General features: G+C 57.8%; 5 protein-coding genes across 5 annotated transcripts; 4 read left to right on the forward strand and 1 right to left on the reverse strand.

Moving 5' to 3' along the window:
• Positions 1-94: 94 nt before the first annotated feature.
• C8A04DRAFT_37522 (Spo7-like protein-domain-containing protein) lies at positions 95-1,420 on the forward strand (the record flags this gene model as incomplete). Its single annotated transcript, XM_062783904.1, has 1 exon — positions 95-1,420. One exon carries the CDS (start codon positions 95-97, stop codon positions 1,418-1,420), a length of 1,326 nt encoding a protein of 441 aa, XP_062636698.1.
• An 827-nt stretch (positions 1,421-2,247) lies between these two features.
• Positions 2,248-3,423, forward strand: C8A04DRAFT_12436 (protein-tyrosine phosphatase-like protein; the record flags this gene model as incomplete). Its single annotated transcript, XM_062777341.1, has 2 exons — positions 2,248-3,132; positions 3,190-3,423. 2 exons carry the CDS (start codon positions 2,248-2,250, stop codon positions 3,421-3,423), a joined length of 1,119 nt encoding a protein of 372 aa, XP_062636699.1.
• Positions 3,424-4,967: 1,544 nt separating this feature from the next.
• On the forward strand, positions 4,968-6,779 carry C8A04DRAFT_12449 (S-adenosyl-L-methionine-dependent methyltransferase; the record flags this gene model as incomplete). Its single annotated transcript, XM_062777346.1, has 8 exons — positions 4,968-5,090; positions 5,244-5,269; positions 5,453-5,547; positions 5,679-5,828; positions 5,900-5,937; positions 6,010-6,185; positions 6,244-6,663; positions 6,749-6,779. The coding sequence occupies 8 exons, from the start codon at positions 4,968-4,970 to the stop codon at positions 6,777-6,779; spliced, it is 1,059 nt and encodes a 352-aa protein (XP_062636700.1).
• A 510-nt stretch (positions 6,780-7,289) lies between these two features.
• Positions 7,290-9,042, reverse strand: C8A04DRAFT_28966 (Alpha/Beta hydrolase protein; the record flags this gene model as incomplete). Its single annotated transcript, XM_062780843.1, has 3 exons — positions 7,290-8,388; positions 8,451-8,841; positions 8,997-9,042. 3 exons carry the CDS (start codon positions 9,040-9,042, stop codon positions 7,290-7,292), a joined length of 1,536 nt encoding a protein of 511 aa, XP_062636701.1.
• A 995-nt stretch (positions 9,043-10,037) lies between these two features.
• On the forward strand, positions 10,038-18,002 carry C8A04DRAFT_12471 (transcription factor/nuclear export subunit protein 2-domain-containing protein; the record flags this gene model as incomplete). Its single annotated transcript, XM_062777352.1, is given in 4 exon segments — positions 10,038-16,938; positions 17,032-17,430; positions 17,450-17,463; positions 17,652-18,002. 4 exon segments carry the CDS (start codon positions 10,038-10,040, stop codon positions 18,000-18,002), a joined length of 7,665 nt encoding a protein of 2,554 aa, XP_062636702.1.
• Positions 18,003-20,493: the final 2,491 nt, after the last annotated feature.

Here is a 20,493-nt window from a genome sequence, read left to right on the forward strand (position 1 = left end):
CGTTTCGGGTAGCTGCCCGGGCCGTTGTTCGAATCCCGAGGCTCGCTCACCTCAACCCCTCGCTGTCCAGTCGAGGAAGCAGAATACAAACACAATGGCGGCGGATCCCCTCGATTCCATCGTCAAAGGCGCCCCGGTGTCCGTCCCCGGCCAGGACCCGGCCAAAGGCGCCGGCGGCACCACACCGATCGCCTCGGCCGATTCACCGCCAACACCAGGCAAACCCGGCGACCCGCTCTCGCACACCCCGAGTTCCCCATCCATGATCTACCTCAACCTGCTCATCCTCGAAGCCTCGCTACGCGCCCAGTACCTCGAGCTGCGTGCCCGCCGTCGCCACCACACCTTCTTCCTGTCTCTACTCACGCTATGGACTGCCTTCTTCGGGTACGCCCTCTTCTTCGCCCCGCGCGAGGACGGCCGCGGCATCGGTGGGAGCGTGTACTGGGTTGTGGAAACCACGGAGCACATGTGTTTTCTAGGCGGTGTCATCACGGCACTGCTGGTGTGGGCCACGGGCATCTGGGAGCGCGGCGTGCGCTGGCCGCGCCGCTGGTTTGCCGTGTCGAACCGCGGCCTGCGCGGGTTCAACTGCAAGCTGGTTGTCATGAAACGGCCGTGGTGGAAGGAGGCGCTTAGCACCGCCGGCTGGTTTCTCACGTACGGACTGTTCTCCAACAACGGGAGCTCCTATCGATGGGTTGAACCGAGCGTGCTGCGCGAGGTCGACCGCGAAATGAACTTGTCGCGGGATACCCACCCGACGGTGCACGTCACGAATTGGGATGAGGAAAAAGGTGGGCATGAGGAAGATCTAGCGCCTGGGGGGGATTACGTCAAGCTGCTGCTGCTGGCGAAGCCTTTTTCGCCGACGTTTAGGGAAAACTGGGAGGTATACCGGGCCGAGTACTGGGAAAGGGAAAATGAACGACGCAGACTGCTGCGTGCCCGGACTAAGGAACATGACCGGCGCGTGGGCCGACAGAACCGCGGCTGGTTCTGGTGGCTGCCCGGGCGGAGGAGGAGGGGGACCACAGCACCCGTCACGGAGAAACACGCAGCGGCAAACAATGAGAAGGCGCATCACCCGCGTCACGCGGCCGTGGTGAGCGAGCACAGGCGGACCCGGAGCGGCAGCGCGAGTACACGTAGGGGCAGCGTCTCGAGCGTGCACGGGTCGCGGCCGCCGACGCCAAAGCTAGAAGCAGGGGAGCATTTCGGCGTCTCGCGGAAGGCGAGTACGTCCTCAGACGCTTCGGATAAGAAACGAAAGAAGTTGGCTGTGGCTGGTGTCGGTGCTGGGGTTGGAGCTGCCAAGGGCCGGCCGCGCGTTGAGTCGAGGTCGGTTACGCCGGAATCGCCGTCGCCGTTGAGCAGGGAGAGCACGCCGAAGACGTCTGGGGCCGCCGCGACTCCTTAAGACGGTGTTGTGTGGCTCGTTGTGTGGGAGGCGTTGGCTGTGTTGTGTGTTAGGTATATGTATATGTAAGGCTAGCGCTTGCGATACGCTAATAATATTGACGAACACCGTCACTAAGGGAAATACCCATGTCACTCCATCCCCTTTGCAGGGACTCAACAGTTGCAAACAAAGAACCTGCCGTTGTCCTTTGCTCTCTGTTCCTTCGAGGGGTTGATCACCATCAACGCTCAAATCAGGGTTAGGGTCAGGTTTGAGAAGCATTGGGAATTGCTTAAGTGGCGCCCCACCTTCCCCAGGCAGACAACGCGCTTCGGGGAGTCGCGACCTCGTCTCATTCATCATTTCCGTTTTGAGTCGAGATTTTTGTTCCAATTGTCTTCAAAAGCTACAGAAAAAGAGCAAAGAAAGCCCAGGAGTGCTTTTTAATTTATTTCGAGTTCCCTTGTTCATTTTTCATTGAGTACTTGGGCCCTATATCCTGGCGCATCGCCTCTCCTATTTTTCCGTGCGAGGTGATCACACATTCCGTCACTCACTTAATCCACACGCCCTTGCGGGTTCTCTCAAGCCAACTGTCGTGGGCCGGGGCCAAAAAAAAAAAGAAAAGCGATTAACAGACCCAACAGCCCACAAACAATTGGTATTATTACATACACCCACGGCGATCCGAGGCGGCTATTTATCCGTGCTCGACCTCGGCGGGTTCCCTCGCGCCTCGTGAGAAAGGTCCATCGCGCATCGACATCACACGCCTCATTTCTTAAAGCCCCATAAAACTGGGCCGCCGCCGCTGGTTGACAATCACGACCTCATCATAACCCACCATGGACAGCAACCACCTCCACCCCTCGTACCACGCCGCCGTCCCCACGGGCCCCTACAGCGCGCGCGCCCCCTCACCACCGTACATCCACGTCCCGCCGCCCACCGACCTTCCCAACCGCCCACTCACCCCCGACGTCCAGGCCGACCCATCCAACAGCGGCTCCAGAGGCCGCGATGAGCCGCTCATGACCATCCACCCGTCCCCTTTCGCGCCACACATCACCGGCCTGTCCCCCGCCGATGTCCTCGCCATCACCGACGACGGTGCGCCACAATCCGCGCGCGATACCTCCAGCCAGTGGGTGTACGAGGGCCGCCGGCGTGCCCAGTCGGTATTGAGTTATCTGTACCTGGGCCCCTCTAGCGCGGTGCGCGATCGGGAGTTCTTGGTTAGGGAGGGGATTACGATGGTGTTGTGTGCGCGTGATGCGCGGTTTGCGGCGGCGGCTGCGGCTGCGGCGCATGGGGGCATGTTAGTGATGGGTGTGACGCGGGCGGTGGAAGGGTTGGGGATTGCGGTGGACGGGATTGATGTGGCTGATGGGAGGGAGCTGGTCGCGGCGTTTGCGGTCGCTGCGGGGAAGGTGAATGCGCACTTGTTGGCGGTAAGTCGGGCGCGGCAACTACACCAGCAGCAACAACAGCAGCAAAATGGGACGACAGAGCCGGCAAGCCACCGCCGAGGTAGAGTGCTGGTGGTGTGCGAGACGGGCAACGATCGATCTGCAGCGGTGGTCGCGGCATATCTGATGACCATGTATGGGCTCGACACGGTGCAGGCCGTGCAGTTCATGCAGCTGAAACGGTTCTGCGTCGCGCTGGGTGACGAGTTCAAGTTTCAACTGCAGGCCTACGGGGATATCCTCCAGGCGAAGGGCGATGTAGTTGCTCAGCAAGCGACATTGCAACAAGGGCAACAACAGAGTCTACTCCAGCAACAGGGGCAAACACATGGGCAGCACCCAGGACAGCAAGCACAGCAAGCACAGAAAGCACAGCAAGCACAACAACAACAGCTGTGGCAGCAGATGCCACAGGGCGGAGGAGGTGGGAAACGGAGACTCGAGCAAACAATGGACGAGGAAGTGGATGGCGGACAAAATCCGATGGAGGTCGAGATGGATGCCGAGAGGTATGCCGGCCGGGGGTTTGCACCGTTTGTGGATCGGGATTAATCATTAGTCGTTGGCTCGTTGCTGAGAGGGATGCATGGAGAGGCAGTTAACGTTATTTGGAGGTGTGCCAAGAGAACAGCACCCCAACCCCCTTGTGTTTTGGAGTTCTTTCTCTTCTTTGACTCAGGGTTGCAGGGCAGAGATCCCAGGGCGTAAGGCGTTGGAGCTGCCGTTGATATTGACTTATTACATACCTGTATTTCCTCAACACATTTTAGTGTATTCAAACACTCTTTCGTTTCCCCGCAGCGCTACTGATAATGTTGGTCACGAGAAGACATGATGTGGAAAAACCTCGAGGACAATGACTCGGGGACCTTTTGCTCTTTGCGTCTTGTTGCATTTGCCAAGCGCCTTTTTTGTTCAACCCTCAGGGCCTCAGCGTGGCCTTTGACCAGGGGTTGTGGCCACCATGAAAACAAGGTGGCCTCCTCAAACTAGCATGTCAGCAGCAGCAGGAACTCAACCCTTTCCCATGCAGAAAATACTCACCATCGAGTGTACTATCGCTATCTAGAAATGAAATCCTCCACCGCTTCTAACTCCATCCCTGCCTTCCAGATCCCCACGGCTCGGGTTCCCACTGCCGTGTCGCCGGGCTCAGGCTCGGGCCGTCTTAACCGGTTCTCGTTAGTCTCGTTAGTGTGTATCCGTAGCGTAGCTAGTGAATGTCTTGTCCCTCGTGGAGTGTAATCCACACCGACAACCGGGCTGCCGCCGGCCACCCGGGGAATTTAGGGAATTTATGCCCACAACGGGATATCTTTTTCTCGAAACTCTGCACCCCCGGTCGCCCGGCCAGCCGGCTGCCGTGGCATCCGGGTGTGTGATCGAGTGTCATTCGGACGTGGAGGGAGTGGTTCCCCGGGCGGTATGCAGTAGGTAACTACAGTACCCTAAAAGAGGGTCGCACAAACGGACGGACGGGCGGACGGGTGGGATAGTTACGGCTCGGTGGACAATGTCTTTCGGGCAGGCAAAAGAGAGAGAGAAGAGAGGGAAACAGAGAGGGAGGGAGGGGTGGAGCTTCGGTGTTGGTTTTCCACTTGATGGGATGTAACCTCCGCTTGCCTTGCTTGCCTTGCTGCAGGGTTTCTTTGACGTGTTAAACGTGGTGGGTTGAAGCGGGGAGTGGGGGGGAAGGACAGCGGGCAGCGGGCAGGCAAGGCAACTCACCCTCGCTGCGGCCCGGGGGTTTGTGGTTTGTTGGAGAAAGGGTTCGGGGTCCCAGTGCCCGGGCGGGCAGGCAAGCAAAAAACGATTCGGTCGAAAAAAGAGCAAACGTTCACAGGGCAGGGCAGGGAAGCACAAGCCAAAAATATGAGAGAGGAAGACCCCCGCTCATTTTCTCTCAACGGCTGATGCTTTCCACTCCTTACACACCTAACTACCCACGAGTGCCCATGTGGAATTGTTGCAACCGAGAGTGGTGCGGCTGACAGAAATTCGAAGAATACGCATGAGAGTTTTGATGTGATATTTATTATCTGGTTTTTTGTTTTATTTTTATTCTTTTTTAATTTTATTCTTGACTCCGCTGAGGGATGGCGGCTGTCGCGGGTTCGGCCGCGGCTGGATCGCGGTTAGAGACAGCAGCGCCTGTTGACAGCTCCAGCAAGAGAGGGTGGACCGAGCACGAGACGGAAACGATTGAAGTGGATGAAGATGTATGCATCCATTGTCCCCCGTTATGATTTATTTTATCATTTTTTATGTATTGTATGAAGATGAACTTCATGCAGTACATTTCCCCCAGTTTCCTATTTCCCTTCCTTCCGCTAGCAGGGGATCCTAACCAACCCTCGATTCACGTGTTTTAGCTGGCCAGCGAACTCGACGATGAAAGGTGAGTGGTGTCTTTGACCCCGTTTCTCCCTTTTTTTCTCACTGTGATTCCCACTGGGTTACCTGCGAGGCGGGGACCCACGTGCCGCGGCGGATTGCTGTCGGAAACGGAGTTTAACTATTATTTTATTATTATTGTTATTTCTTATATCAAAGTCGGAAACTAACAAGCCGTCGTTAGCAGTGGAGACGCAAGTAGCTATGCGACATCGTTGGCGTCGAGTGTGGTCGATTACCCGTTTGAACACGGGCGGCGATATCATGCGTATCGCGCAGGGAGTATGTTTTGCCTTCTATCCCCAAGACCTTTAGGCTTGTTTTTATTTTATTTTATTTATTCTCTATTTTTATTATTCCTTTTCAACCTCGAGTTGACCCCCATGGTGGGACCACGGCTGACCAACCGACAGGATACTCGCGGCCAAACGACGAGCTGGAAATGTACCGGCTGCAACTCATGCACAATGCCGTGACAACACTCATACACGGACTCTATGTGGCGCCTGTCGACAAGAACAAGACCCGTCGAATCCTTGACATCGGGACAGGCAGTGGTATCTGTAAGTGGCCATTGCTCCCCACAGCATGGTCTCCTGGGACGATGGACATACATACTTACACACCATAACAGGGGCAGTATCCATCGCCGATGATTTCCCCGACGCCAAGGTTCGACGCCACTCCTAGTCTATTTTGTTCCCCTAGGCGTCTCGTTGTCTCTAACCCTTGCCGTCCCTTCAGATTATCGGCAACGACCTATCAGCCACCCAAGCAGAGTTTGTCCCGCCCAACGTCCGTTTCGAAGTCGACGACGTCGAAGACCCGTGGGTGTACCCGGCCAAGTTCGACTGGATTTTCTGCCGGTACATGGCTGCCTCCATCTACGACTGGCCAAAGCTCATGGGCCAGATCCTTGAGTGCGTGCTGTCCCTACTATGCTTGTCTCATCTACTGCAGCAACTAACACCCCCAAAGAAACCTCAACCCCGGTGGCTACGCCGAATTCCAAGACTTCAACCTAACCTACTACTCCGAAGACGGCTCCCTGACCCCCACCCACGCCCTGCGCGAATGGATCGAAACCCTCACCGGCGCCGCCGACTCTCTCGGGCGGGACTCCAACCCGGGCTCAAAACTCGAAGGCTGGGCGCGGGCGGCCGGGTTTAAGGATGTCACGCATCGCCGGTATCGCATGCCCATCGGCACGTGGGCGCGCGATAGGACGCTGAAGGAGGCGGGCGCGTGGAATATGTTGCAGGTGCTGAATGGGTTGGAGGGGCTGTCGATGAGGTTGTATACGGCGGTGTTGGGGTGGACGGAGGAGGAGGTGTGGGTTTTGTTGGAGAGGGTCAAGAGGGATTTGGCGGATCCGGGGGTGCATGCTTTGTTTGAGTTGTGAGTTCTTTTTTTTTTGGACTCCTTTTTCCTGTCTCGTTTTGATCGTTATTCTTCCGCGCCCCTCGAAACTAACATTAAACAGACACGTTGTCTACGGACAAAAGCCAGAGTAGGCCGACCGGGTTATTGCAAAGGAGTTTGACGGAGTCATTCATTACTCGGTAACGGAACGGAAACAAATGGTTAAAGCAGAGTCTATTTTTTGGTCCACAAGCGCCTGTTAGATAATTCCGTTTTCCTTCCATTTTTCATCAACCAGCGTCGTTTTTCGAGGTATCCAAATACTGTCTGAGTTGAACAGACTGAGAAACGCCGTTTCCCCTGAGAGTGTCGAGCGTAACGTCGAATTAACGCCCCAAGCCTGGACCGAGGTGCTGCGATGAGATACCGTGGGCTGCATAAAGGTTACAGTTAACCCCCACGCCGCCACATCCAACGTGCTGCTTCATCACGCAAGAGGAACGGCTGGCGCGGTGAGGGCAGCATATGCACCTGCCCCTGATATGGTTCACGCACTTTTTGTCTCTCAATATCCTGCGAAGCATAGGCACTGCTTCTCACAAGCACGGGCCGCATGAGGACAAAATAGATTGAGTCTCAAGCTTAGAACCAAAGCCCGCTCGCTACCACGCCGTGATATCCTCAACCTCAGCCTCTCCAAACGTGCTGCTCTTAGTCAGCTCACCCACCGAGCTGGCCACCACCGCCCCATCGGTATCCTTGCTCATAATATCCGGGAGCACCTCCCTCAAAAAATCCAGAATATAATGATTAACCTGCTCAAACTGCAGCAGAAACGCATCATGGCCCTCAGGGCTATCAATCCTCTCAAGCCGGGCGCCGCGGATGTGCTGCGCCAGTTCCTCCTGCTCGGCAAAAGTGAATAACCCGTCGCTCTCGATCCCCAGCACCAGGGTCGGCTGCTCGATCAGGGCCAGGGCCTCGGCGATGGTGTCGGTGCGGCCTCGGCTCACGTCGTGGGTGTCGAGCTTGCGCGTCATGGCGATGTAGCAGTTGCTGTCGAAGCGCTTGACGAATTTGCCGCCTTGGTAGCGCAGGTAGGATTGCGCGGAGAAGTAGGTTGAGTTGTTGGCGGGGATCACTTCACCGCCTACGAGGCTGCTGCCGTTCTTGTCGCTGCCACTGTTGCCACTGTTGCCACCATCAGCAACAGCAGAAGCAGCTCCGTTCTTGGGCCCGTGGAACTGCGGGTCGGCCGAGGCCTGGTCTTCAGGGCTCTTGTATTGCGGGACCTGGTCCCCTTCGCTGTTCTTGCGCGACGGGCTTCGCTTCCACCTGTGCCCGTCGTTATGAATGTGGAAATGTGCCTCGGACGCCGTCGACGGAGTCGGCTGCTCGCGGATGGTCTGTCGACGAGACGGGTCGGGGATGTTGCGGCCGAAGCGGGCTTCGAAGGAGTTGCGGCTGCGGTAGGTCAGGAGCGCCGCCATCCGGGCTGCGCCGAGACCGGTCACCGGCGGGTCGGAGAAGGGGTAGTAGCCGTCTTCGTACTTGGGGTCGGCGTAGATCGATTGCCGTTGGGCTTCGCCCCAGCTGATGCCCCAGGCGCTGTGCCGGCTGGAGGTGGCGATGGGTACGATACATCGGACGTAGTCTTTACCGAAGTAGGCCCATTCTAGAACGAACATGCCGCCTAGCGACCCGCCGATGACCGCTGCTACTTGTTTTACGCCGAGTTCGTCGAGGAGGAGTTTGTGGAGTCTATTGTTTTGGACGAAGACGTGAGCAAACTGTTTGTTTCGTGGGGATGCAGTCACACGCACCTGACATCATCCCGGATGGTCGTCAACGGAAACTCGGGTCCATATCGATCCTTTGACGGGACCCCATCTTTGGCGGTAACCGGACTCGCAGTACCATACGGACTGCCCAAGCTGTTCATGCACACAACGAAGAAGCGCGAGATGTCGAACGCCCGGCCGGGCCCGCCGAGCAGCGGCCCCCACCAGTCGCCGACGTCGGCGCTACCGGTGAGGGCGTGGCAGATGACCATGACATTGTCGCCTTCGGGGGAGAGGGTGCCGCGGGTGGTGTAGGCGACGGGCACTTGGGTGAGTGTGACGCCGGATTCGAGAGTGAAGGACGGGATCACGGCGATCTCTTGGTGTGGGATGAGCTCCGCGAACGGATTCTCGGGCTGCGAGCGGATTCTTTCTTGGAAGTATTCAGTCACCACTCTTCTTTTGTATTATGAGGGGGGTCTCTGTCTTGGGTTGAGGATCTAGGGATGACGCAGGATACGGAGCGTATAGCACACGAAGAAAAGAGGAAGCCGGAAGCAAACAGAACAACGACGCATCGTAACTCACCATACGGGGCCGGCCGTTGGCCGTCGTGCGCGGCATCCGCAGTCATGGTGCAGGACACTGGAAAGGAAAAATAGGAGATGGTTTATAAAGGGGAGGAAGGGAGAAAAAGAAGGAATTGAAAGATGACGGAAGAGGGGCACTGTCAAGATCCTCGGTATTAAGAAGTGAACTGGAACCAGTTAGTCACTAATTAGTACATATTATTTTAGCTGTATCCGTAGAGTCATGGTCAGCCATAGGGAGTATCAGTCACCACGGCATTGGAACCGCTGACGGATTGCGCCATTCTAGGTCAACCCACTTGCCGGCTATCGGCCGTTGCAAGACTTTTTGTCATGGTGGAGGTGGGCCAGATGTGAGTGGGGCTGCATCGTCTGCCACTTGCGCCGGCCGATCCCGCTGCATTTCCCTGCAAGAGGTCCCTGGGACTTCATTGGCCCGCAGGCCCGAGCTTATCTGCTGAGTCACTGCTACCGCCGCCCCCAAAATCTCTTGGCAGCCTTGCTGGATCAGGCTGGCCCGGGCTCCGTTTGCCTGCACCTGCAGTCCTGCTCTGCTCAGCGCAACCACGCCAAAGCTGGCGATTTGGCGATTTGACGCGAAGCTGTTCTTGCTTCTAACCTCAAGCCAGCCATCGCCAACTGGCAACCCACACCGACTTCCATCTCATGTCGGTGCGCGGAAAGGCAATTTCTATTCAACACCCATCTCAATAGGTATTCAGGTTTCCGATCTTCCTATTGTTTACGCGGTCAACCCCTGCACCACCTTTCCTCGTCTTTTTTTTCCATTGCAGGTTCGCTGCGCCGTTGGCCACAAAGAAAAACCAACATCACCTGCGCACCGAAAACTTTCCCTCACGATCTGCGATTTAGTTTCCTTCCATTTTCTTCCGCACCGACAACCGAATTAACGCTTGCTTCGGTGCATTAGGATATTTCAGATCCCGGCGCTCGATTGATTGACTTCGACGTCGAACCATCGGCTCACGCCGCATTCCCGATCAATGAGCTGCCTTGCGCGCTCTTCTCTCGTTTAACAATGCCTCCGAAGCGGAAGAGAAACGATCGCGGCCCCAGCGATGCCAACTCCTCGCGGCCATCGCCACATCGCCCGTCGGACACGACATTGGGCCAGCACGATCGAAGCTTCGATGGAGGCCGTAACAACCGCGGCGGACGGAACCCGCGAAGAGGCGAACGCCGCGATTCTTCCCAGTCCCAGGGCCCGAATACGTCGTTTAATAGCCACGATCCGCGATCGCCTACGCTTCCCCGACCGCACAGCTCTTCATCGGCTTCGGCCGCGCCCCCCGTTCTCGCAGCCGCGGCTACTTTGGCCCCTCCGCCAGTTCCGCAAACACCAATCGCCCCGCCCTCACCGATTCAGCCTTTCTACGACTACAGCGTTGTCACCGAAGACCGAGTGAACAGATGGGCAAAGGGCGCGCGACAGGAAGTCATTGACCATGGCGTTCAATCGCGAAATGACGAAGATTTGACCGAGGTTGCCGTGATTTTCCAGGAACTCCTCCATTCTGTTACGGACGGCCGACTTCAAGGTTCAGATGCTGGCACAGTTGTTCATGATATTCTAGGCCCCGAACTGTCAGAGGAGGACCGCAATGCGGCTGCCTTTGACCCCCATACTCTCTTCCTTGACACGGTCTCGACATTCCTAGACGTCGAGTCGGGCCCCCTCCGGCCGCAGCTGCGCGACTTCATGATCGCGACTAAGATCTCGCCAGCCCTGATGCGCATCGTTTTAGATCCGCCAATTCTTCAGCATCTCGACTTGATTCGCGACACCTTTGTGCGCATGGGTATCCGACAGTCCACCAACCTGCTGTACCGGCAGGCGAGCTACAACCTCCTGCGCGAAGAATCCGAGGGTTTTGCGAAGCTCGTGACCGAGCTCTTCACCATCAGCGGTTCCGAACCCCCCTCCTCCGACACCGTGCAGACAGCGTTCAACAAGGTTATGGGCCTTATTGGGACCTTCGACCTGCACCCCGGTCGTGTACTGGACGTGATTCTGGACGTTTTCGCTGCTGTTCTGATCAAGCAGTTCCGATTCTTCATCAAGTTCCTCCGCGTCAGCTCGTGGTGGCCCCGCAGCCAGTTGGCTCTTCCCACCAACACGTACATCGGCGGCTTGCCCGTCTGGGCCTTACCCGACCATATCGGCTGGTCCGCCACCGAAGATGAAGAGTCGCTTATTGCACAGCAAAGGCTGCAACGGGACATTGCGTTTTGGGAGCGAGCTCGCAAAGTCAAGCTCGATGCGTATTTCGAACTGGGCGGCAGGCAGCTGTCCGCGGCCGACGAAGAGCGGCTTGCCAAGGTCCCGGCGGAGGGTGACGCGGGGACGAGCATTGAGCAAGAGTGGATTCGCATCACGAAGACGCTCCCGCCCCCGGGCAATCGCGATGCTGCTCAGATGCTGGGATTCAAGTTGCGCTTTTACACCTCGGAAGCGAGAGATCCCGAGGACAAGCTCCCGGCTAATTTACTTTACCTCGTGTCTCTGCTCATCAAGGTTGGCTTCATCTCCTTGACGGATTTGTGGAATCACGTATGGCCACTCGATGCGGACATGGAAGCGGTCAAGACGCAGAGGATGAAGGAGCTGGAAGAGAAGGAGAGGGCAAGCCGACCCGGTGGCCAGCTCAACGCCCTCATGATGGCCGGCGCTCTCCCCGACGACATGCCCCCACCGGTCAACCCCGCATCGCGCCGTGATGCCGCGGCTGCCAAAGCAGAAGCCAACAAGACCCCGGATCCGGCGGAAGCGGCAGAAGCACGTGTTCCCGACGACCAAAAGGTGCTCTTGCTCAAGTGCCTTCTCACCATCGGCGCGATTCCCGAATCCCTCTTCATCATCGGCCGCCACGACTGGATTCTTCGAGCGTACCCCGACCTCGTCACGCTCCTTCACCGCATTCTACACCACTCGATCGACGCCGTATACCAGCAAAGCCGACCAGTCAGTTCGCGCCCGACCGAGTGCCCGCCCAAGCCCCAGCCAGATCCCGACCAGTCAGGGGTCGCTAAGGGACACCTGAAGCTCAAGACACCACCCGTCAAGCGAGCACTGCGGTGGCCCAACCCAGACCAGGCAGATTCCGGCGACGGCCCGGCGTACCGGTTCTACTGGGACGAATGGGCCGACAACATTCCCATCTGCCAGACGGTAGAGGATCTCTTCACGCTCTCCGACACGCTGCTGAACATTGTCGGGGTCAACATCGGATCGGACCCGGCGCTGGTCACCAAGCTCTGCCGCATCGGCAGCAAGAGTCTCGACGACGACCGATCGGACGCCAATTCAGAGCGCTGGCTGGCGTTTCTCAAGCGCGTGCTGGTACCGTCGCTGAGCTTGGGCCAGACCAACGCCTCGGCGGTCGACAGTGTCTGGGGGCTGCTCAAGCGGTATCCTGTCCGGGAACGGTACAAGGTGTACGCGGAGTGGTACGAGGGCGCGACATCGCGTCTCGAGCCGGTGCAAAAGGCGTTTGCGAAGACACGGCTCGAAACCCTTGGCAAGATGAAGCGGCTTTCGCATAGCAACATTTTGCAGATGGCCAAGGATCTCGCCAAGATCGCGTACGACTCGCCCGGGATCGTGTGCAAAGTGGCGCTGCAGCAGATCGAATCGTATGATAACCTGATCGAGGCGTTTGTCGAATGCGCCAAGTACTTTACGGCGTTGGGCTACGACGTGCTTGTCTGGTCTGTTCTTAGCTCTCTGGCGGGCCAGGAAAGGAGCCGCACGCAAGAGACGTCGGTGCTGCTTACCAGTAAATGGCTCCAGGCGCTCTCGCGGTTTTCTGGGAAGGTCTTCCAGCGGTATTCCAACATGGACCCGTTGCCGATTCTGCGCTACGTCAACCACCAACTGTTGCGGGGCAACTCGACCGACCTGCTGATCCTGGAAGAACTCACCGAGTCGATGGGGGGTATCGTCTCGAGTTTCGATTTCACCGACGCCCAGCTGCGTGGGATGACAGGCGGGGAGCTGCTCCGCCGGCAAACCCTGCATAACCTGGGCGACAAGCGGGAGGCTTCGGGCCGCAGCGCGCAGCGGCTGATGAAGGCGCTATCACAGTCGAACCTGGCCGGCCAGCTGCTGATCAACATTGCGCAGTACCGGCAGAACGCCATCTACAACATTGCCGACAACAACGCCGTCATCAAGTTCCTGTCGGCGCTGGTGGACGGGTCGCACAAGGTGTTTTCTCGGTACCTGGACTTACTGCTCAGCAACCTGGACGCTGAGACTTTTGACCGTCTGGTGCCGGATGTGGCTCAGCTTATGCGGGATTATGGTCTGGACGCGCAGTTTGCGTTTATGATCCGGCGGAATTCGATCCGTTGGGCTACCAAATCCCTTGCTGCGTCGGCTAAGGCCACCACTACTACTACCACTGCGACAGATGTCGATGGCGATGTTAGCATGGAACCTGCTGCCGCTGCGGATAATGAGACACCGGCACAGGGTGATGTCGACATGACCGACGCTGCTACTGCTGATGGCACTGCAGTGGCCAAAAGTCCGAGCAGCCGCATGCCGGAGTCGCTTTCCGATGCGCTCGCGCCACTGATTGAAGAGATCCCCCAGGTTCTGCCTCATTACTCATGGGAGTTTATCTCGCCGGCGTGCTACGTATTTTTCTGGTCGTTGCAGCTAGGCAACTTGGTCTGGCCCCAGGAAAGCTACGACGCCGAGAACACACGACTACGATCTCAGATCGCGGAGCTGATGGTAACCGACCGGTCTGACACACCCCGATCGACGGCGGCCAAGAAACGAAAACGCGAGGAGATCATGGACCGGCAGCAGCGCCTAGTGCAGGAGACCAAAGACGGCATCGAGCGGTTCCAGAAGACGCGGATCCATATCGGTCGGCAAACCACGGGCTGGTTCCCCGCGGGGATTTCCAAGGCAGACGCCACGTCCGACGCGCTACTGGAAGAGTGCATCCTCCCACGACTACAGGTGTCACCCGTCGACGCAGACTACTGCTTCCGGCTGATCAAATTCCTCCACGAATCCCCCAAGTCCAATTTCCAACTCATGTCGCTGTACGGCCGGCTGTTCCAGCACAACCGGCTGCGGGCGCTGGTATTCAGCTGCACGGTGCGCGAGGCCGAGCACCTAGCGCGGTTCCTCAAGTTCATCTTGGGCGACTTGTCCCGGTGGCACGGCAGTAAGACGGTGTATGAGAAGGAGGCGCTGGGACAGCGGGAGCTGCAGGGGACGAAGACGAGGGAGTACCTCGGGTTTGCGACGAAGTTTGATGGGGAGGGGAAACCGACCGAGTTTGTGGATCATGATGCGTTTAAGGACTTGTTGTTTCGGTGGCATAAGGAGTTGAACACGGCGCTGAGGTCGTGTTTGAATGGGACGGAGTGGATGCATATTCGCAATGCGATTAGCATTCTGAAGGGGGTCATTGAGTACTTCCCGGCGATTAATTTTATGGCAGATAAGTTTTTGGAGCAGTTGAATCTTATCAAGGACCGGGAGTCGGCCGGCGGTGGTAATGGGAAGGGGGATGCGAACGCGACGGCTGAGGGTGCAAGGGTGGATTTGTCGGTTACGGCGCAGACGACGTACTCGGAGTTGGCGAGACGGAAGTCGAAATGGGTTATGGTTCAAGCGTTTCGGCCTGGCGGTGTAAGTGATGCTTCTGGAACGGTCCCAATAACTGCAACAAGAAAGGAAGAAGGGGGGAGTGCTAACCAGAGACAGAAGAACGACGGCCGAGAGGAACGAGGATCCGCGATACCGGCCAACTCGGGCCTTCGAGGCTCGGCAGCACCGTTCAAGCCTGGTGACGGACGACGACCGCAGACGTCGGAAGTGGAAGACGGGGAAGTGGACGACGAGACTAGGAGCAGCAAGCGAGCGGCCGAAGCCAACGGGGTCAACAACGCGCCGTCGAGACCCGGCCCAGCAGCGACCAACTCGGGACGACCGACCACGCCCAAGCCCCCGCCAGGAGGACCACACGCCGGCCGGCAAGAGCCACAGCGGTTCTCGACTCTCCCGCCCGGCGGTCCTGGACTTCCCAGCCGACCGGACCTCCCCAACAGACCGGATCCGTCAGGCCCCCGGTTCAACCAGCCTCGGCACGACAGGAGAGATCTCCCCTCGCGAGAAGCGCGCGACTACCGAGATGGTCGAGATGTGCGAGACCAGGCACCTCCCCGTGATCCTCGCGAAGCACAGGGGCCTGCGCATGCCGGTCCTCTTCGAGACGGCAGAGACTACAGGACACCAGACCAGGCACGAGGCCGCGATCTACCACCGCCAGCTGCTGATCGGCGTGCGCCCGATCTGGGAAGAGACACTGGGCGTGACGCGGGCCGATCGGCTGGCGACCGTGGCCGTGCAGAGCCTCATCCGCGTCGACACGAGCCTGGTGCGCCCTCTGACAGAGAGAACAACCGCCCGGATAGCCGGCCGCCGCCGCGTGAGCGGGGCCCAGGTGCTCATGGGTCCGGTCGGTCTGATTCAAGAGCTGGACGGGGAGAGCCTGGTGTGTCCACGCCCCAGTCAGCGCAAACCCCGACGTCGGGTCAAATTCCCCCGATCAACCCCGAGCGCGCGCGGATCATCGAGGGCGATCGGCCCAAGGATGTCAGCAACCTCAACCCCGCCAGGGCGGCGCTCATGAATGACACGCGCGAGCCGCCAGCACGTCCTCCGCCTCTGCCTAGAGATGCACCCCGAGAGCGACCTCCGCGGACCGAGTCGCCGAGACGGTCGGATCTTGGGCCGGTGAACAGTTCTGCTGCTGGGGACACGGGCCGGGATGAACGTCGTGGTGGTCGACATCATCGGTTTTCGCCTCGGCCTGAGACGCCGCGGGAGCCGCGAGAGTCAGCACACAACGAGGCTGCGGGTCCGCCGTCGCGATCAGACCGGAATGCGGAGCGAGAGGAGCGCAACAAGCCCGGTGGTCCACGCGAATCGTTCGGTGGTGGCCCGCCGTCTCGTCCTGAGCCTGACCACGGGAGATTCAACCAGCAGGATCCCAACTACGGCCGGCTCAACCCGATCCAATCCATCGACACGCCGGCCGGTGCGCCCTCGGGCCCTCGCGGCCGCGGCAGCAGGAATGCCAACCGGAACGCTCCAGCTAACGGCGGGCCTCCCGGACGCCCTGACAATCGGTTCCCGGCGCTCGAACCCCCTCGACCGCCGACCCCTGATGAACGACATCCGCCTACTGGGCCATCCGCTTCGCGCTCTCGCCGGGGTCCGTATGATGCCGGGAATGTCAACTCACCGACCACGCCGGTATCCGGTCCGGGATCGGGCCCGGGGCCTTCTCCTGCGGGGGGTGTGCATCCGGATAGAATGCGCCACATCAACACCGGCCCGCAGTCCACCCCGCCCGGTCCACCGTCAGGGCCGTCAGGCGTTCACCCCGATCGACTAACCCATATCTCATCCGTCCCACCCGGCGGACCCAGCCAACACGGCGGCCATGGTCCACACGGTGGTCAACACAATCAACACGGCCGTCCCCCACTGCACACCCCCGACCGCCCCTCGCTCTCCACAACCAGCTCCGGAACCCGTCCATCCGCCCCCTCCGGTCCCAGCGCCGACTTCTCCTCCACCCCTACCGGCCCCGCAGCCGCCTCCAACGACCGCATGCGCTCCGGCGGCCGTCAACTCCGCGGCATCCAAAACATGCTCGACAAAGCCTCAGCTGATGCCGCGCGCGGCGGGTCTGGGCCAGCCGGCGGCGGCGGCGGTGGTGGTGGTGGTGGTGGTGGTGGGCCCGGCGGTATGCTGCGTACCTCGCGGTCGAGGCTGAATCTGGCGAATTCGGATGCGCAGGTGTTGGTGGGTGGGTCGCCTGTTACCACGCCGGTGTTTGAACGCGCGCCGGAGGGGTTTAGGGATTCGTCTACTACGCGGGAACGTGACAGGGACCGAGACCGCGATAGGGACAGGGATAGAGATCGAGAGCGAGAACGGGAACGTGAACGTGATCGCACGCCGCGTGGTCCGGGAGGACAGGGGCAGGGACAGGGACAGGGACAGGGAGAAGCGATTGCCGTCGTGGCGGATACGCGTGAAACCAGCGGTGGTGGTAATAATATCCGTGGTGGTGGACCGGGAAATGTTAATGGAGGTGGAGGAAGTGGAGGAGGTGGTGAATACCCTTCCAGCCGAACAGAGCACGACCGCCCGCGACGCGACCATCACCGATCAGACCGCAGCTCGAGACAGTCGGGACGGAGTAGTCGGGATCGGACGCCTGAGCGGGAGCGGGAGCGAGACCGGGATCGTGACCGGGATCGTGACAGAGAGAGAGGCAGGGATAGGGATAGGGAGAGAGACAGAGATCGGAGGTCGGGGAATAACAGTAATACCCCCGGCAGTGGTGGAGGCGGAGGTGGAGGAGGAAGCGGTCCTCGCGGAGAAGAAAGAGAATCCTCCTCCCGTCGTTCAGCACGGGATTTACCCCCCAACACTACCTCCAACAACCCCAACACCAATACCCATACCCCCGCTGGCCCTGGTGGTGGTGGTTCGGGGGGAAACAGAGGAGGAGATATCGGCCCACCTTCTCTCCCTCCCCCTCCTCTACCTTCCCACGCCTCTCACGCCCATCAACAGCATCAGCATCAGCGTGAATCCAGTTCGCACCGCGGTCATCATCGTGGAAATGATGGCATGTCTGGTCCGCGCGGCGGTGGTGGCGGTGGGCCTGGGTCTGGGTCGGGGAATGATAATAAGGAGTTTGGAAGGCGGGGGTCGTCTAGAGGTGGGGGACAACATCATACACAAGGACGGGATTCAAGATCTTCTAGAGGTGGGGGCGGTCCCGGGGGAGATGGGAGTGGTGGGCCAGGGGATGGAAGTGCTGGTGGAGGGGGGGAAGATCATAATAGGGCGAGGAAAAGGAGGAGTGAGGGGGTTGTGGATGGGGGGAGTGCGGGGGGTGGGGGGGGACATCAGGATAAGAGGCAGCGGCGGTAGTGAGGTTGTTTGTCTTTGGTCTGATGTTCTGTTGATGTCTGGTGGTGTCTGGTGGTTCTCGGTATCCTGGTGGGTGAGGAAGGAGAACGGGGATTATTGTGAGTTGTGGGGAGGAAGGAAAACGCGGGATTATTGTGAGGTGTGAGGAGGAAGGAAAACGGGGGTTAATTGGTTTTGTTTTTGAGGGAGAAGATTGTGTTATCATCGTCATCAGCATGGGATTGTCATGAACTGGAAACAGTGGACTGAAGAAGAAAGGGAGAAAGCAAGGGGAAACAAATCAGGAAAAAGGAAGGAAAAAGGTTAACTATACGAGATTGCGAGACGGATGAACAGACAGACGGACAGGACAGTCAGACGGACGGTCGGTCGGATATCGAAATTCGGTTATCGAAACTCGGTCGGAATACCTACGAAGTACCTATCACGGAATTACCTTACCTTACCTACCTTACCTTGTCTTTACCAAAGTTGTCACGCTTTTTTATTGCCTTTTACCACGTTTTTTACGTTTTTTTTTTTGCCTGTTTTAGGATGGATGGATGGATGGATGGATGGATGGATAGGAAAGGGAAGGAGGGGGAGTCATCCAACAAAGGAAGCATATCAGCATATCAGCATATCGCCACTCGACAAGACAAGAAAAGAAGAAAATGAGAGACAAAGTTGTTCAGTTTTTCCATACCTACTCGAGTGCGAGAACGCAAGCACGCAAGCACGCGGGCATACACGCAGTCCTACGCTCGCGGTCATACGGACGCGATTATAACGCCTTGTTCCGTTGGGGGTTGGGTTGGCTAAAACCTGCCTACCTGCCTGACTGGCTGTTATTGCCTTTACCTATTACCTACTGTTTGTTCACCCCCCCGACCTACCGACCTACCTGTCTGCCTACCGTCCTACTTCTCACCTACCGCCTATCAACCTATCGACCCATAACCTTTTGCCTACCGACCTACCTTCCGCTTACTTCGAACCTACCTGTCTCTATACCTACTCCCTTGGACCTACTTCCCCCTTCCCAAAATTACCTACCTTATCTCTCTCTCTCTGTGAATCCAGCTCGAGCCCGAGCCCAAATCGATCGGTTGATCTAAAGCGCGAACTTAACCCAATGGAATCGAAAGCTTGCGGTCAAAGAAGGGACTGAGTCGGTCGAGGGGCTCTTGACTCTTAACTCCTGTTTGGCATGGGTTGGGAGGCTAGTCAACTCAAGTATGCGCAACCGCGAGAGACTACCGAGAAAGAGCAAGCGAGCGAAGAAGAGTGACGATAGACGGAACGGACGGATCTATCTGGGCATGTTTGAATCTGAGCCTTCGGGTTTCGGGTTCGAATGAAGGAATGAACCTATCGTCAGCCAACAGACCTCTCATCTCATCTCGTCATCTTATACCCATCCATTCGGGTCTTTCATTTCCTCCGGAGGGGCGAGCGAGCGAGGCAGTGATAACCGAACGAACAACTACGATCGGATTGTCAGATTCGGGACATGGGCCTGACATGTAAAGCACGACCGTCAGTCAGTTCGTTATGGTAGGGAGGAGGTCTCTCTCTGATCGGGCCGTCTGGGCTGGGTTGTGCTGCGAGGTCGGGGTAGCTGTGTAGTGATGTGTGTACATCTATTTTCTCTAGTTTTCTTTGTATTTTTGTTTCTTTCTCCTTCTTCCATGTGGATGTGTATGATGATGTGTAAGAGTACCATTTGGAGGATTTCACCACTGTCTTTGAGGGGGTGGTCAGGGAATGGAAGCGGGAATGGAAAAGGGCGCCGATACAGGCATTGAGGAGCATGGATGGCGAATGGCGAACGGCGTTTGGGCATGGTCAATGGAAAATTGAAGCCTGTGAAAGCGATGAGTATAATATTGAACTTGCTGGGTGTATGGCCTTGGCTCATTTGACGTTCCGAATTTTATCATTGTTTCACTCACGGTATGCTTGAGAGCCTACTTGTTCCTTTCATGATATGTAGGTCGTGTCTTGACAGGCAACAGCTGAGGCTAATGGTTACGGATACTTCCATACCTGTTCCCGTAATCTCGTTGAGTCTATGTAGCTGGGATGGTGTTCAGCAACGTCCCGGTGAGTTACCGAGACCAAGGGTAAAAGAATTTTGGAACGGATATCCATTTGTGATACGCCCATGCGAAGGTGGTAGCGGTAATCGGAATGGCATGCTCAAGTAGGCCCAGAAGCAATGGTTCCAAAGATAAGCCAGCTCCCGCGACACGCCACCGCGTCTCGTATCACCTATCACCAACAACGGAACCGTTTCTGCATCCGTCCGGCGTGATACAGAGATAGGTAAACAAACCAGACACGCTTCGTGCGCCGAATCAGACGGCGAGCCTTTGTTACACACATAAGAACGCCGTTTGTCACTGCTGGTGGCATCCCAATAGAAACCACGCAGTTCACCAGTAAACGACAGCTTAACAACACGCGCGGTTAACAGTCATCCGAGAAACACCTTCGGCTACGGGCTTCC

Source organism: Dichotomopilus funicola, assembly GCF_033296635.1.
Source record: "Dichotomopilus funicola strain CBS 141.50 unplaced genomic scaffold C8A04scaffold_34, whole genome shotgun sequence".
NCBI lineage: Eukaryota > Fungi > Ascomycota > Sordariomycetes > Sordariales > Chaetomiaceae > Dichotomopilus > Dichotomopilus funicola.